Here is a 12450-nt window from a genome sequence, read left to right on the forward strand (position 1 = left end):
AAAGTCACAAGAATACAAAGTAGCACGATCGAGGTCATGATTCAAGTTGCGTCATGCATCATGGTTCCGAGGAGAGGTTATACAACGTTCTGTCTGGTGTCCTCCTTTTCTATTAGGTACCTGTAGTCCTGTACAGTATTGCCTCGCTTCCAGGTCAACATGGACGGATGCAATCTTAATCTTAATCCGCTCGGCCCTATCTCCCCTGGGGCCCTTAGTAAGCTTTCTGCAAGCAGCCGGGTCTCCTGCTCCGCACTCACGGGACTCTGTTCCATCAGGGCTCGCGTCCGCTCAACTTGGGACCTGAACCTCGTGTCGTGGCGACTCTGGCGGGGGGAAAGACTTTTCCATCATGTCTATCACAGTATAGTCAACCATATCCAAACAATAATGATGTCCTCGGTTTTTCATTACACCGTACTAATCTCGGATGAGCATCTTCCAGTACCGATGAAATGATCCCAAATCCAGTACCAGATTCCTCAACATAGCTGTAGATTGCAGAGTGCAGAAACGGGTTCTTTCCTGAATATCTCGTGAGCTCGTTCGACTCTGTCACTGGGTAATGGTATAGAAATGAACGGGACTAGCGAGAGCAACAAAACAACTTTGTGGACCAGACAACGTGGAACGGGCAGAAAGAAATGACACAAAAGGCAAAAGACGACACCAGAGCCACCCGGGCGCACGGGCTCCGGTCAAACCGCAACTTCCAAGATTTACACTCCCTCCTCCTCTTGACTCTTTCTGTTCTGCTGAAAAGCCTTGAAAAAGCCTCGGATGGACGCTTGGCAGGGGGGGGGGGGGGGGCACCTCACGGTTCAATCCCTTTGGACCGCAGCTGGCTGCTTGGTCAGCGGGTTATGCTTCCACCACCATGCCCGAGGTTTCACTCTACACTTCTAGTGTCTTTCGCTTCTCGAGTTGTTGGGAAGAGGCACATCGTGGCCATTCTTCATGGCTTCTTCCGTGGTCCTCACCTGCCCCTCTACCTAGGGTAGCAACCTTCCCTTACTACGTAGTAAACAGCAGGCACTCAATCGGTGAGTCTATGTGTAATTGTGCATACTGCCTACTGCACACTTTCCCAGTACACAGCGCGTCATGTAGTAAACACTACATTCAGTCCAAGTCCTTGAAGCCAAGGATCTTATTGCTCTCGATCCAGCTTCGTACCGACATGTTTGTCTGGCCAGACGGGCCCTTTATGGAATTTACACTCCAAATTCCTAATGATGGCCTCCAAGGAGGAGGAATCATCCGCACGACGATCTTGGTCAGGCTTTTCCCAGGGTAGATTGTGGAAGTGTGGAGAGCTTCCCAGCTTCTGTGCGGATCATGTACAGTCGATGACTCGCAAGTTCCCAGTTTATTTGTATGAGATCGTGACCTCGTTCTCGATCGTGCTTCAAGGCAAATGAGTCGTCCGAGCTACGACTGGGGGGATCTGCTGCGAATGGTCACCTCCTTGACGGGCAGTCTGGTCGCTCAACGCTCTCAAAATGGAGTAAATCTCCTGTCGAGATGAAATCGTTGCATTGAAGCCTGGGAAAATAGGATTCTCTTCTGTTGATAGTGTTGGGAGATGGCTCTAGGAGATGGCTCTACTAGGTGTAACATTTACCATGTGTTAGAGGGATGAGGTGTGAGATTGCCACAGGGGAGAGATTCTATCTAGGCTATGGACTGCGGTGAGCCGGCAGTATCACATGCCGTACAAACAGATAGATACTAAAAAGATATGTGACTCAAATCATACTCGCGTACTTGGCGGGTTACAGTGTCTTCACTTCCGGGTTGAGGTGACCTGCTGAGACTGTAGAAAATGCGTATCCCGGCGCACGAGTAGTCAGCCCCATCTCCGCCGGTAGGCAAGCCATGATTCATGCCTCAGTAGCACTAGCTACTAGCTAGTACCTGCTAGTAGCTACAACTGCCACACTGGTAGATGTATGTCTGAACCGAACAACCAAAGCTTTCATCTGATTTGTCTTTGAGCAGTGATCACTTTGCCAGGTGCACAAGCCAAAGCCACTCACCCAGTTACTTGAAATCTTGAACCATGAATCATGGCCAATGAAGCAATGCGCTTGCGCTCTCTATACCATGCGAAATGCAACTAGATCAGTAGCAGTAATCTTAACTAATACAGCGAAGGACTGACTTCCTTCCAGGCATCTTCGGCACTATACATTCCGCAGTCATCCTTGAGAAATAAACCCCCATAATTATTCAATGCTACTCAAACGTACAACTCATGAAGTGTACCCAGTCACACTGCCCACTCACCAAAAAAAAAATATCTTGAGTTCGACCGCCCCCTCTAAAGCTCCATCTACACCGCCCGACAGAAAAGCAGCCATCCCCGATAAGGTAGAAGCGCAAAGTTGACACCGCTGACCCCACATTCTTCGAGAAGCACTCCCAGACCAGCCCTCAAGCTCCGAGCACGGCACAGTACAGCGCAGCGTACCACACTACCTACAGTGCCTCCCAAGCATCTTGAGACCTCCCCTTCCCTCCCCCGGCCCGCGAGCAAGCCTCGAGGCTATCAATGACAAAATGAGCACCATCACGCGCATGTCCCCACTTGACCTGCTCGATCTCAACCTAACCAACTTGGATCCTCTGACGGAAAACTACGACTTGGGCTTCTACCTCAACTATCTCACCAAATGGCCGTCACTATTTAGTACGGTCAAGGACCGCGACGCCGGCGTCGTGGGATATAGTACGTTCCTCCCCCTCGCCCCCTTCACCCTCCTCTCACCTGCCCTAAGCGTGCTGTTGATTTACGAGCTTCCTTCACTTCCTCGGGGAAACCGGACCGAAGCGTTTGATTCTGGACTGACGTATTCTCGATTCCAATGGTATGAATAGTCATGGGCAAAGTGGAAGAGCAACATCCCTCGATGAAGCACTCGGAGCATTATACGCCATGGCATGGCCATATCACTGTGTTGACTGTTGCGCCGGCCTGGCGTCGACTCGGATACGCAAGTCGGTTGACGGAGCAGCTGGAGCAGGGCTCGGATATCAACAATGCGTGGTTTGTGGACCTGTATGTTCGAGCGGGCAACAAAGTGGCGGTGGACATGTACAAGGGCATGGGGTAAGTTTGAGAGATGGGAAGATCCAACGCAGAGAAAAGGAGTAAGAGATCGAGAGGTAGAATTCTTGGCTGACTGTTTACCCCATTCTAGATATTCGGTCTTCCGACGAGTCGTGAGCTATTACAGTGATGATCCATCGGGAATGTCTGAAACCGGTGAAGATGCATTCGATATGCGGAAACCATGCAGTCGAGATAAGAAATTGGTGCATGTGCGTGAGAAGGGCGAGGAGTTCTTGGTACATCCCGAGGATGTGTCATGAGTCATGGCTGCAGTGGGGGTACGATTTGCGAGGGAAGGAAATCCATTGCGCATTGTATATGTACTGCCGGGACCTTTCAATTGAGACTGGAGCGGTTTATTCGATGCAGGCGTCCAGGGACGCGGAAGGCACTGAAAGATTTGTACTTGATTTTTATGAATAATGACAAAGTGTCTATCTGAATGTACATCACTGATTATTTTTTTAGTATGTTCATCGTGTATCACCATCTCAGTGGAGGAAGTAATCTGCTTCCGCGCCAATGGGGGTGAGCAATATCGCAGATGTGACTTTCGAATCCAGTGACATCTCCGGCGAGCGAGTCACTTGGTGACTTTTGTCATGGCTGAGCCTGTATTTCTCCGAGATCCCTCCTCTGGGCCTCCAGACGGAACAGAGACAGGTGAATTTCTCATGGCAGACAGCATCAAATGTCCAATCAGTACTTGACCAGTGACGGCCACTCCATAGTAGGTAAGACAGTCAAGTTAGAGGCAGTATGAAGCACATGGTATGATGGTTCTGAATCACGTGCTTTGGGCCGGATCTTTCAGTGACGCGTTGTCATCTAATCGCTAACGTTGCGACCATTGATCTTAAGCCTTCTTCATCAGCGTTGGTCCTGATCGAACGAATCGCAGAGTTGCCATCAATCCAGCCGATACAACCAGGCAGCAAGCGGTGAAAAGCTGGACACCCAGATATTCATGCGTGGTAGACATGATCGCTCCACCGATCGGGGTACCGACCAGCAGTCCGATGGAAGTGACAGCGAAGACCATGCCCAGGCGGGTTCCCAGATCGCGAATGTCGGGCGTCATGCTGGCCATGACGACTGGGGGCAGAGACACGAATCCACCGGAGAAGAATCCGTATAGCACGGCCAGTGCAATAATGCCACCTAGGGTATGGACGCCGATCCACACAAACGCCAGAATCGCAGTGATGGTGACGGCCGGTGTCAGCATGTTGAGGGGACCCAGGTGATCTGCGACAAAGTTCGGTCCGACACGACCAAACGTGGAGCCTGCATTCAACATAGAAAGCAGATAGAAGCCCAGTTGCTCGTCCACGACGCCGGTATCAATAGCGTACGACTGTACATAGAAGAGGAAGTTGTAGAACCCCAGGAACCCGATGAACATCGCCCCGACAAACAAACAGTACGAAGGCTCCTTGAAGGCGGAGAACTGGTACAGCTTTCGTTTGTCTTTGGGCGGAAATCGGATGCGCATGATCACCACCGAGATCATGATGGATCCAAAACAGAGAAAGCCAACGGCTCTCGTTGCCCAGGCGAACCCAACACTCTTTTGCAATTGATGGAACATGATCGGGTACACAACCCCGCCGATACTGCTGCCACTGGCAGCAAGTCCATTCGCCAAGCCTCTCTTTGCACGGAAATACTGAGGCAAGATCGCTACCGAGGGAACAAAGAGGCACCCTGCTCCGACACCCACGCAAAGTCCCTGCGCAAGAATCAGATGCCAATATTGGGTGGATATACTGGTCATCATGAAGCCGAACGGAAGCAGAACATTTGCGAAGCAGAGTAAGCCTCGGAAATATCCGGCATCAAATAGAGGTCCCGTGATGACCCCAATCATCATGAGCAGAAAGCTCTGAAGCGATCCTATCCAGGCGATCGTCGACGATGAAGTGCCGGCGAGCAAGTTCTGCTCATAGTATGTCTGGTATGCCCCCCAGGTGTTGATGACCCCCCTTTTCCAGTTGATATGTTAGAGAACGATGTTGAATCTCATACATCCCTGCAGGGCGAAGGACTATGTTTCCAGGAGATAGATTGACTGTACCATGAGTTGAAGAACAAAAAGAAGGACCCCAGCACCTGCAACCATGAGAAGAGACCGGTGTCGTACGTTACTTCTCCAATCTCCTTTTCCACTGGGGACTTGGAATCCGACGAAGCAGGTGGTGTCTCTTCATCGCGAGACTTTTCCGCCTCAGCAGAGACTTTCTGATCGACAGCTATGTGAGTCGAGCCCATCTCGAGCGAACGCGAGTCTCGCGGAGGCAGCGTCTGATCCTCTTCGTCTCGGGACGGTCACTCACGAAGTGGTCGCACGCGAATGTCCTAATGTGAGCCTGAAGAGAAGCAGTGTGATTCTTTCCTTTGACTATGAGTCACGAGAGCGAACTCTCCTCGATCGAGAAAACTAGTCCATTTACCATTATGGAGCCTCTAGGGGCAATGGCCAGTGCTAGCTTCCCACCACCGTGTGGATTATAAATGTCGGATCAACCCCAAAGATGCGGGCAAGCGGGGGCGACTGGGACGGAGATTCCTGGGCTGGAGTCTCAGTCAGGCCCGGTCTCCAAAGGGCGGCAGGAACCGAAACTCCAAGCAGCCATCCGGCGAGTCAGGCCAGCGTCCGGCCATTGCTCCAACCGCGGGCAGTCGATCGGTTGGAGTACTCGAAGGTGTACTGCGTGAGCGCGTGCAACTTGATGAGTCAAGCCAATGCTATTCAAGTGATCGGTTACTAGGTTGGGCCCCTTAAAGACCGGAGTCCAGCGGCGACAAGGGAGCATCAAACATGGGCCAATGAACGTTGCCGAGAGGCGTGCCGGTTATCCAGATGGGACGCCCAGAGGAGGCCTTGCAGTGTTACGATCTCGCATTGAGTTCATCTGCATCTGCAGATGCAAAGCTGGACTGTACTTGGATCTGCCCAACGTGGATAAACTTGGACATGGCTGCATTACTAATAGTATATCTATCATTCAAGACCATCTGACTCCCTAGGCGCTCGACCGTAGCTGGTTGCATCACCTCTCTGGTTGGCACACAGAAGGTCAGATACGCGCGAGGCCAAAGATCAACCAACACTACAGGATGACTTCAGTCTACAGTACTACTCTACTACTGTCGTGAGACTCATGACTCGTGTCGTCCGCCATCTCCTCCCCGGAGATAACGGCGGCGCACGTGATTCGGCAGACACCGTCGGGCAGGGCCGAGACTGGGGCCTCGCTACTGCTGGGCTAATGGATATTCTGACTAGACTCGTTGCATAAATAAGCATCTTGCATCGATGAAATCGGGAGAATTGTTCAAAGTATGAAGTGCGATCCATTGGATTACCCTTCATTAGAAATATTGCACTAGTTCAAAGACCTCACAGCCGACCGCGGACAGACTGTGATCGTTGCTGTCGCCGCAAAATGCCAATCAGTGGAAGTCGTGGTGATTGAAGAAACCGTTGGTATGAAGTTTTGTGTTTTGTTTTCTTGCAAATTTCATGTAAAGTTCGTGGCCGTGGCCGTGGCAGTTCTTGCCGTCCTTTTTATCGAGCTGGGCCACGGTTTCTATTGACACCCAAACACCGAACGCTATGCTGAATCTACCCGAGAGCAGAGTGAAAGTTTCCCAAAAAAAAGTTCAGAAGATGACTGTCAAAGGTCTAGAGAAGCTCTTCGCAAGACCAGTCCTCGTACCTGGAGATCAAGTCAGTGAAAGTTGTCCACGTATCCTTGGTCGCTGAGCGTGATCATACCATCCATCGGGCAGATATCGGCGCACAATTAGAGGGATCTTCTTCTGGTTCAACTCTTTCATGGCAATCTGCAGAGGGTCGGTCTCGCCCTCAAGATCGACGAGCACGGGCGCGTTCATACTGTTGTCCAGAATTGGTCAGCTCAGCCTCGTGGAGTGCGGCGCAGAGTCGGAAACGGGTTTCAACGCACCTGATTTGCAACGCACGCGTGCCAAGCACGCGCGCGCGTTCGTACTTGGTCAAGTATGGGGTGGTTGTGCGCTTGTCGTTGGGAACCTTCTTCTCTCGTGACTGCTCCATCACTTTGCCCGAGTAGCCAGCATTGGAATCGCCGGAGACCACGACGTTTTCGCCGTTGACGGCTGGCTCGTAGGACCCGCCCTCGGCACCATCGTCGCCCTCGAGCCCCTCATGGTCGATGTAATCTTCGGGCTCGTTTTCGTCGAAGACCTCCTCTTGAGGCTCGTAGTCGAAGCTGTGAGGTAACCACGTTAGATTATGCGCTTGCAAAACCCAGAGCCGGCGGTGATTCCTGACACCCGCAAGGCCTTTTTTTCCCCTCCTCCCAGATCAACACAGCTCACCCGGGGGGAAACGGGCTTACTTCTCCTCAGCGTCGTTGTCGCCGCCGTAGTCCGACATGTTGTGAAAAAGTGAATGAGGATTGAAAGAGCTTGCGAGAATTGAGCCCCTGCACGAACGCAAATGTTTGAGATGCGCGACGCACAGCTAGCAGAAAATCTTCCTTGACACTAGTCCGTTCTCAGCCTCACCGCCATTCAAAGTGCGGCAAAATAATTTTATTTTACAACAGGAACTTCGGACTTTTGATTCGAGTACTGAGTACTCCTCTTTCCTCTGATAACGAATGGCATTTGCCTTCGAAGGGACATGTCAGTATGGCCCCGAAAAGAAAAGCCTTTGCTGGGGATGTTTCAACTTCCAAGCGTCGACAGCGAGCCACTATAGACCATGACGGTAAGAGCATTCCCGGAACAACAATAGATAAGGCTCCGGTTGCTAATCCACAACAGATCCTATCTACGAAGAGGTTCATTCAGATGCCGAATATTCAGGCTCAGGTACCCCCAGCTTGATTAGTGATGACATGAACGACACTCCTGCGACACCGATCTCTACGACATCTTCACGGTATCCGTCTGAGCTCAAGACTCACTGCTGTCCATTCGAAGGATGTTTGAAAGCATTCAATCGCCCAGCTCGATTACAAGAACACATTCGGTCGCACAACAATGAAAGGGTCTTCCATTGCACATTCGATGGTTGCGAGAAATCCTTCCTTCGTGCGTCTCATCTTCAACACCACACCAAGAGCGCGCACACCGGGATACGTGACTACATCTGCGATCGTCCAGGCTGTGGGAAGGGTTTCGTGACCGGATCACGCCTTCGTCGGCACATTGCGGCGCATGACGGTCGAGACAAATTTCGCTGTACCGAGTATCCACCATGTGAGGAGACTTTTCGGAAACATTCTACTCTACAAAAACACATCATTAGTGTTCATCTGCATCAGAAGCCCTTTCCATGCACGCACATTGATGAGACGACGGGGCAGCAGTGCCAGATGGCGTTCGATACCGCTGGCAACCTTCGCGCCCATACAAGCCGAGTGCACACAGAAAAGCGGTTTAGCTGCACGGAGTGTATGGCCCGCCTTCAAGGGCAGTGCCCGAATCAGCAGCTGGAAAGCCTGCCCAACCAATCCACAACGTTTCCTTCATACGCGCTCCTGCAAGCTCATATTAGAACGGTACATCCTCCCAAGTGTCCAAAATGCCCCATCGCCTGTTCTACTTCTCGAGAATTACGCCGCCACCTGGAAGTCGCCCACGGCGATGTGCCGCTAGAAGAACGAAAGGTTTTCAAGTGTACCGTTGATGGGTGCGATCGAAGCTTCACCAAAAAAGGCAACCTGACCGTGCATATTCGAACCTATCATGAAGGCGAAAAAAGATTTGCCTGCGGCGAGACCGATCTCTCAGCCTCAAAGAAGGTTGCCGGCTGGGATGGTCAAGGCTGTGGCAAACGGTATGGCACCAAGCTTGCCCTAGAGGAGCATATTCGCACGTCGCACTTGGGATTTAAAAACTCCAAAGCAGAGCGACGAGACCGACTCGGGTTGACCAACAAACCAAATACCACCCCTCAGGTGTCTACTCTGGCGGCGCTGACCGGCCAGGGCTACGCCGAGGAAACGGGCCGTCACATTCCTTGTTTCTATGAGACATGTGAGCATCGGTTTCACCGCGACTATGACCTCTGGGTCCACATGTCTGCTAAACATGGCTGCTCAGAGGACCAAGTGCAATCCTTTTTCATGCAGCGAGCGCTTTTGGCGGACAATGTTGGCCTTGGGGGAAACTCGCTCGGCATCTACGGCCTTGAATTCGACGAGAGCTTCTCAACTACGGCACGCGCAGCACTTCCCTCGGAGTCGCAGACTGAGCGGGACACTGACGTGTTGATGCATGCTGAATACCCTTATAAGACAGACGGCAGTCTGGAGTCTTTACTTTCCAACCATGATGACATGTTCAGGCCTGAGGATCAGACGTTTCCCTACACGGGGGAACAGTGAGCACTTCTAAGCAAGTGACAAAGCATTGGTTTTTGGGTGATCCCTTAGTATCGCTGACAATTTAACGCCTCATCTATGACCTGACGACCTTGCATAATTTAGCGATCATATAAATTTCAATCTGTTCTCATCGAGGCTGGTGTGAAGTGAGTATTTCTTGAGGTTTATATCACTTCTCTCCGGGGCTTGCTTTTTCTTGGTTTTCGTCATGTTCGGATTGAATATAAGTCCTCATTCATGAAATAAATTTCAAGTCTTTTGAAGACAAAGTTCCCTGATATGAGCATAAGTTAAATTAAGTGGCCCTTCTTACTGGGCATGCCATGAGACTACTCAGCGATCCTAGTCAAGGTGCTCAAGATACACACAAGCGAAGCTATTTTTGTCTCACACTCATCAATCACCGATGCACAAAAAGTCATAGGAACATGCATAAGCATGCTAGGTACAGCCACTTGTCGACTCCACCGTTCCTCATTTCGGGGAGTGAAATGCGGGGAGAGGACCCGTTCATCCTCGGTACAACGTGGACTTGGAACTGTGATAGCCGGCGGAAAGACCTTGACTGAGCTGCTAGCGTCCACACCCAAATGGGAATAATAGTGAAGCATAATAGAATAGCCGACATGGTGACGACTCTAAACTCAAACGATGTCGATCTTCCACCGAGTAGATTTTCCCCTCATCATTGGCGATTGTAGAAACATCTTGTCTACTCATTCAAGTTCGACTATTCTGCCATCTGCGGACGGTCAATGGGTCTCTACAGCCATGACGACATTGGCCAAACACACCCCGGTCGTGGTCGGGGTAGGGGACATCAAAAATCGGTCGACTCGACTTGATGATGCGGTCGAGCCACTGGATCTCATGGTGCAAGCTATTTGCGCGGCTCTGGAAGACACAGGCTTATCGACCTCGGATGCACAGTCTCTTCGAGAAAAGGTCGACAGTATTTCGGTCGTGGCGAACTGGACTTGGCCATACCCGAATACCCCGGAAGTGCTTCGGAGTAAATTACATTGTCGAGCCACGCATCTTCATGAAAGTGAGCATGGGGGCCATTCGCCGGCCGAGTTGTTGGATGAAGCTGCGCGACGAATTGCGCATGGGCAAAGCACAGTTGCTATTGTGACTGGTGGGGAGGCTCTTGCTTCGTGTAAGAAGATACGATACTCTCGTCACGTCGTTCGCGAGTGGAACGAGATTTGCTATTGTACTCCCGCAACTGACATTGAAAGTGTAGTGGGTGCGTTCCACGCCGCGAAAAAGTTTCCACCTCCCGGATGGACTCACTTGGAAGATCACACCTCGATATGGGAGAAGGAGCGCAAGCATAGTAAGCAGAGCTGCTTTATATCCTGGCAACAGCCGCATCACGCCTACTAACCGCGATCTCAGATCTTGCGGCCAGCTATGGACTGGGCCTCCCGACTCAAGTCTACGCCATGTACGAAGCGGCACTCCGAGCGCATCGGGGTCAAAGTCCGGCGGAAAATCATCGTGAATCAAGTGATCTATATGCGGAATATGCCCGTGTCGCAGCAGGTAATCCCATTGCATGGACCCATGGCAAAGAACCGGATACCGCAGACACGATTGCGCGAGTGACGAAGAGAAATCGAATGATCTGCCTCCCATGTGAGTGTTGGATTTGGTCGGTGAGCAGACCCAATCGCTCGTCAAGGTACTGACTCGCACTATTTAGATCCACTGGTGATGAATGCTTTCAACACGGTGAACATGTCCGCAGCATGTATACTCACTTCCCTGGAACATGCGCAAGAATTGGGAATTCCACATTCTCGCTTGATCTTCCCCCTCGGTGGTGCAGGCACTCATGACCGTGAAGATTGTAAGACAAGCTTTCCCCCATCTTTTTTGGGCAAGACGGCTGATTGTATACGCTCAGTCTATGAACGCAGTTGCTTCTTCCACAGTCAGAGTCTATCATCTTGCCTCGATGCCACTCTAGCGGCTTCTAATGTGAAAGCCGCCGAGATTGACCTATTTGACTTTTATTCGTGAGTGTGCTTTTAGTTCCATTCATATCCCATCATCAGCACTAACGTGGCACCTGCAGATGTTTCCCAATCGTACCAAAGCTGGCTTCGCTGCACTTGGGTATCCCCATTCACGGTGGCAAGCGACCGACGACCTTACTCGGAGGTCTGACTTCCTTTGGGGGTGCTGGGAACAATTACTCTCTGCATGTTGGTGACCCTTCTCATCTTAGCTTTCACGAGTCCTCAATATCGTGAAGAACTAACGAGACTTTGCACCTTCTCCGGAAACAATAGGCAATCACAGAAATGGTTCGCCAGCTCCGAAGTGGTCAAGATGGCCAGGTCGGTCTAGTCTTGGCCAACGGCGGCGTCCTATCGCATCATCACGCAGTCTGTCTTTCTCGCAACCCTCGACAGGACGGCATTCTCTACCCGATTCGAAATCCTCTACCGATACACGTGAGTGGTGCTTGGCCTCAGATTATCGAGCGCGCACAAGGAAATGCCAGAATTGAGGTGAGGATCAATCTACTTGCTTACTCTCTCTCTCTCTCTCTCTCTCTTCTTCGACCTTGACTCACTAATCGCATTTATAGACCTACACTGTTCAGTACGAGCGAGACGGGTCGCCTCTCGCTGGCTTCATCTTGGGGCGTTTGGAAGAGGGAGGGGCTCGATTCATCGCCATCACCACAGATGGGGCAAGTTTGAAGGTTCTTGGTACGAATCGAGAGCAGGTTGGAACCCCAGTATGGGTTGAATTTGATGAAGATGCGGGAAGAAACACTTTTAAAGTTCTAGGTGCCAGATTATAAGCTCGGTCCCAGACTACTACCCTCGAGGCGAAGCAAGTGACGATATATAGCACGCCATTCCAGCTTACTGGACATTAGCCAAAGGAAGTAAACGACGAGGGAACTCGCTAGTTGACGCAGCTCTGCAATTG

General features: G+C 51.2%; 5 protein-coding genes across 5 annotated transcripts; 3 read left to right on the forward strand and 2 right to left on the reverse strand.

The window, feature by feature from the left end:
- Positions 1 to 2562: 2562 nt before the first annotated feature.
- On the forward strand, positions 2563 to 3375 carry N7539_005689 (peptide alpha-N-acetyltransferase complex B subunit NAT3; the record flags this gene model as incomplete). Its single annotated transcript, XM_056935291.1, has 3 exons — positions 2563 to 2731; positions 2881 to 3112; positions 3204 to 3375. 3 exons carry the CDS (start codon positions 2563 to 2565, stop codon positions 3373 to 3375), a joined length of 573 nt encoding a protein of 190 aa, XP_056789163.1.
- Positions 3376 to 3971: 596 nt separating this feature from the next.
- On the reverse strand, positions 3972 to 5386 carry N7539_005690 (MCT family MFS transporter; the record flags this gene model as incomplete). The annotated part of the gene is made up of 2 exons (XM_056935292.1): positions 3972 to 5100; positions 5193 to 5386. The coding sequence occupies 2 exons, from the start codon at positions 5384 to 5386 to the stop codon at positions 3972 to 3974; spliced, it is 1323 nt and encodes a 440-aa protein (XP_056789164.1).
- Positions 5387 to 6803: 1417 nt separating this feature from the next.
- On the reverse strand, positions 6804 to 7538 carry N7539_005691 (DNA-directed RNA polymerase core subunit RPO26; the record flags this gene model as incomplete). Its single annotated transcript, XM_056935293.1, has 4 exons — positions 6804 to 6837; positions 6897 to 7016; positions 7087 to 7371; positions 7501 to 7538. The coding sequence occupies 4 exons, from the start codon at positions 7536 to 7538 to the stop codon at positions 6804 to 6806; spliced, it is 477 nt and encodes a 158-aa protein (XP_056789165.1).
- A 257-nt stretch (positions 7539 to 7795) lies between these two features.
- N7539_005692 (C2H2-type zinc finger protein) lies at positions 7796 to 9498 on the forward strand (the record flags this gene model as incomplete). The annotated part of the gene is made up of 2 exons (XM_056935294.1): positions 7796 to 7874; positions 7931 to 9498. The coding sequence occupies 2 exons, from the start codon at positions 7796 to 7798 to the stop codon at positions 9496 to 9498; spliced, it is 1647 nt and encodes a 548-aa protein (XP_056789166.1).
- Positions 9499 to 10269: 771 nt separating this feature from the next.
- On the forward strand, positions 10270 to 12319 carry N7539_005693 (uncharacterized protein; the record flags this gene model as incomplete). The annotated part of the gene is made up of 8 exons (XM_056935295.1): positions 10270 to 10657; positions 10745 to 10837; positions 10900 to 11139; positions 11207 to 11353; positions 11411 to 11522; positions 11582 to 11711; positions 11799 to 12020; positions 12101 to 12319. The coding sequence occupies 8 exons, from the start codon at positions 10270 to 10272 to the stop codon at positions 12317 to 12319; spliced, it is 1551 nt and encodes a 516-aa protein (XP_056789167.1).
- Between the last annotated feature and the right edge of the window lie 131 nt (positions 12320 to 12450).

Source organism: Penicillium diatomitis (assembly GCF_028827545.1).
Source record: "Penicillium diatomitis strain IBT 30728 chromosome Unknown utg000006l_segment0_segment0, whole genome shotgun sequence".
Lineage (NCBI taxonomy): Eukaryota > Fungi > Ascomycota > Eurotiomycetes > Eurotiales > Aspergillaceae > Penicillium > Penicillium diatomitis.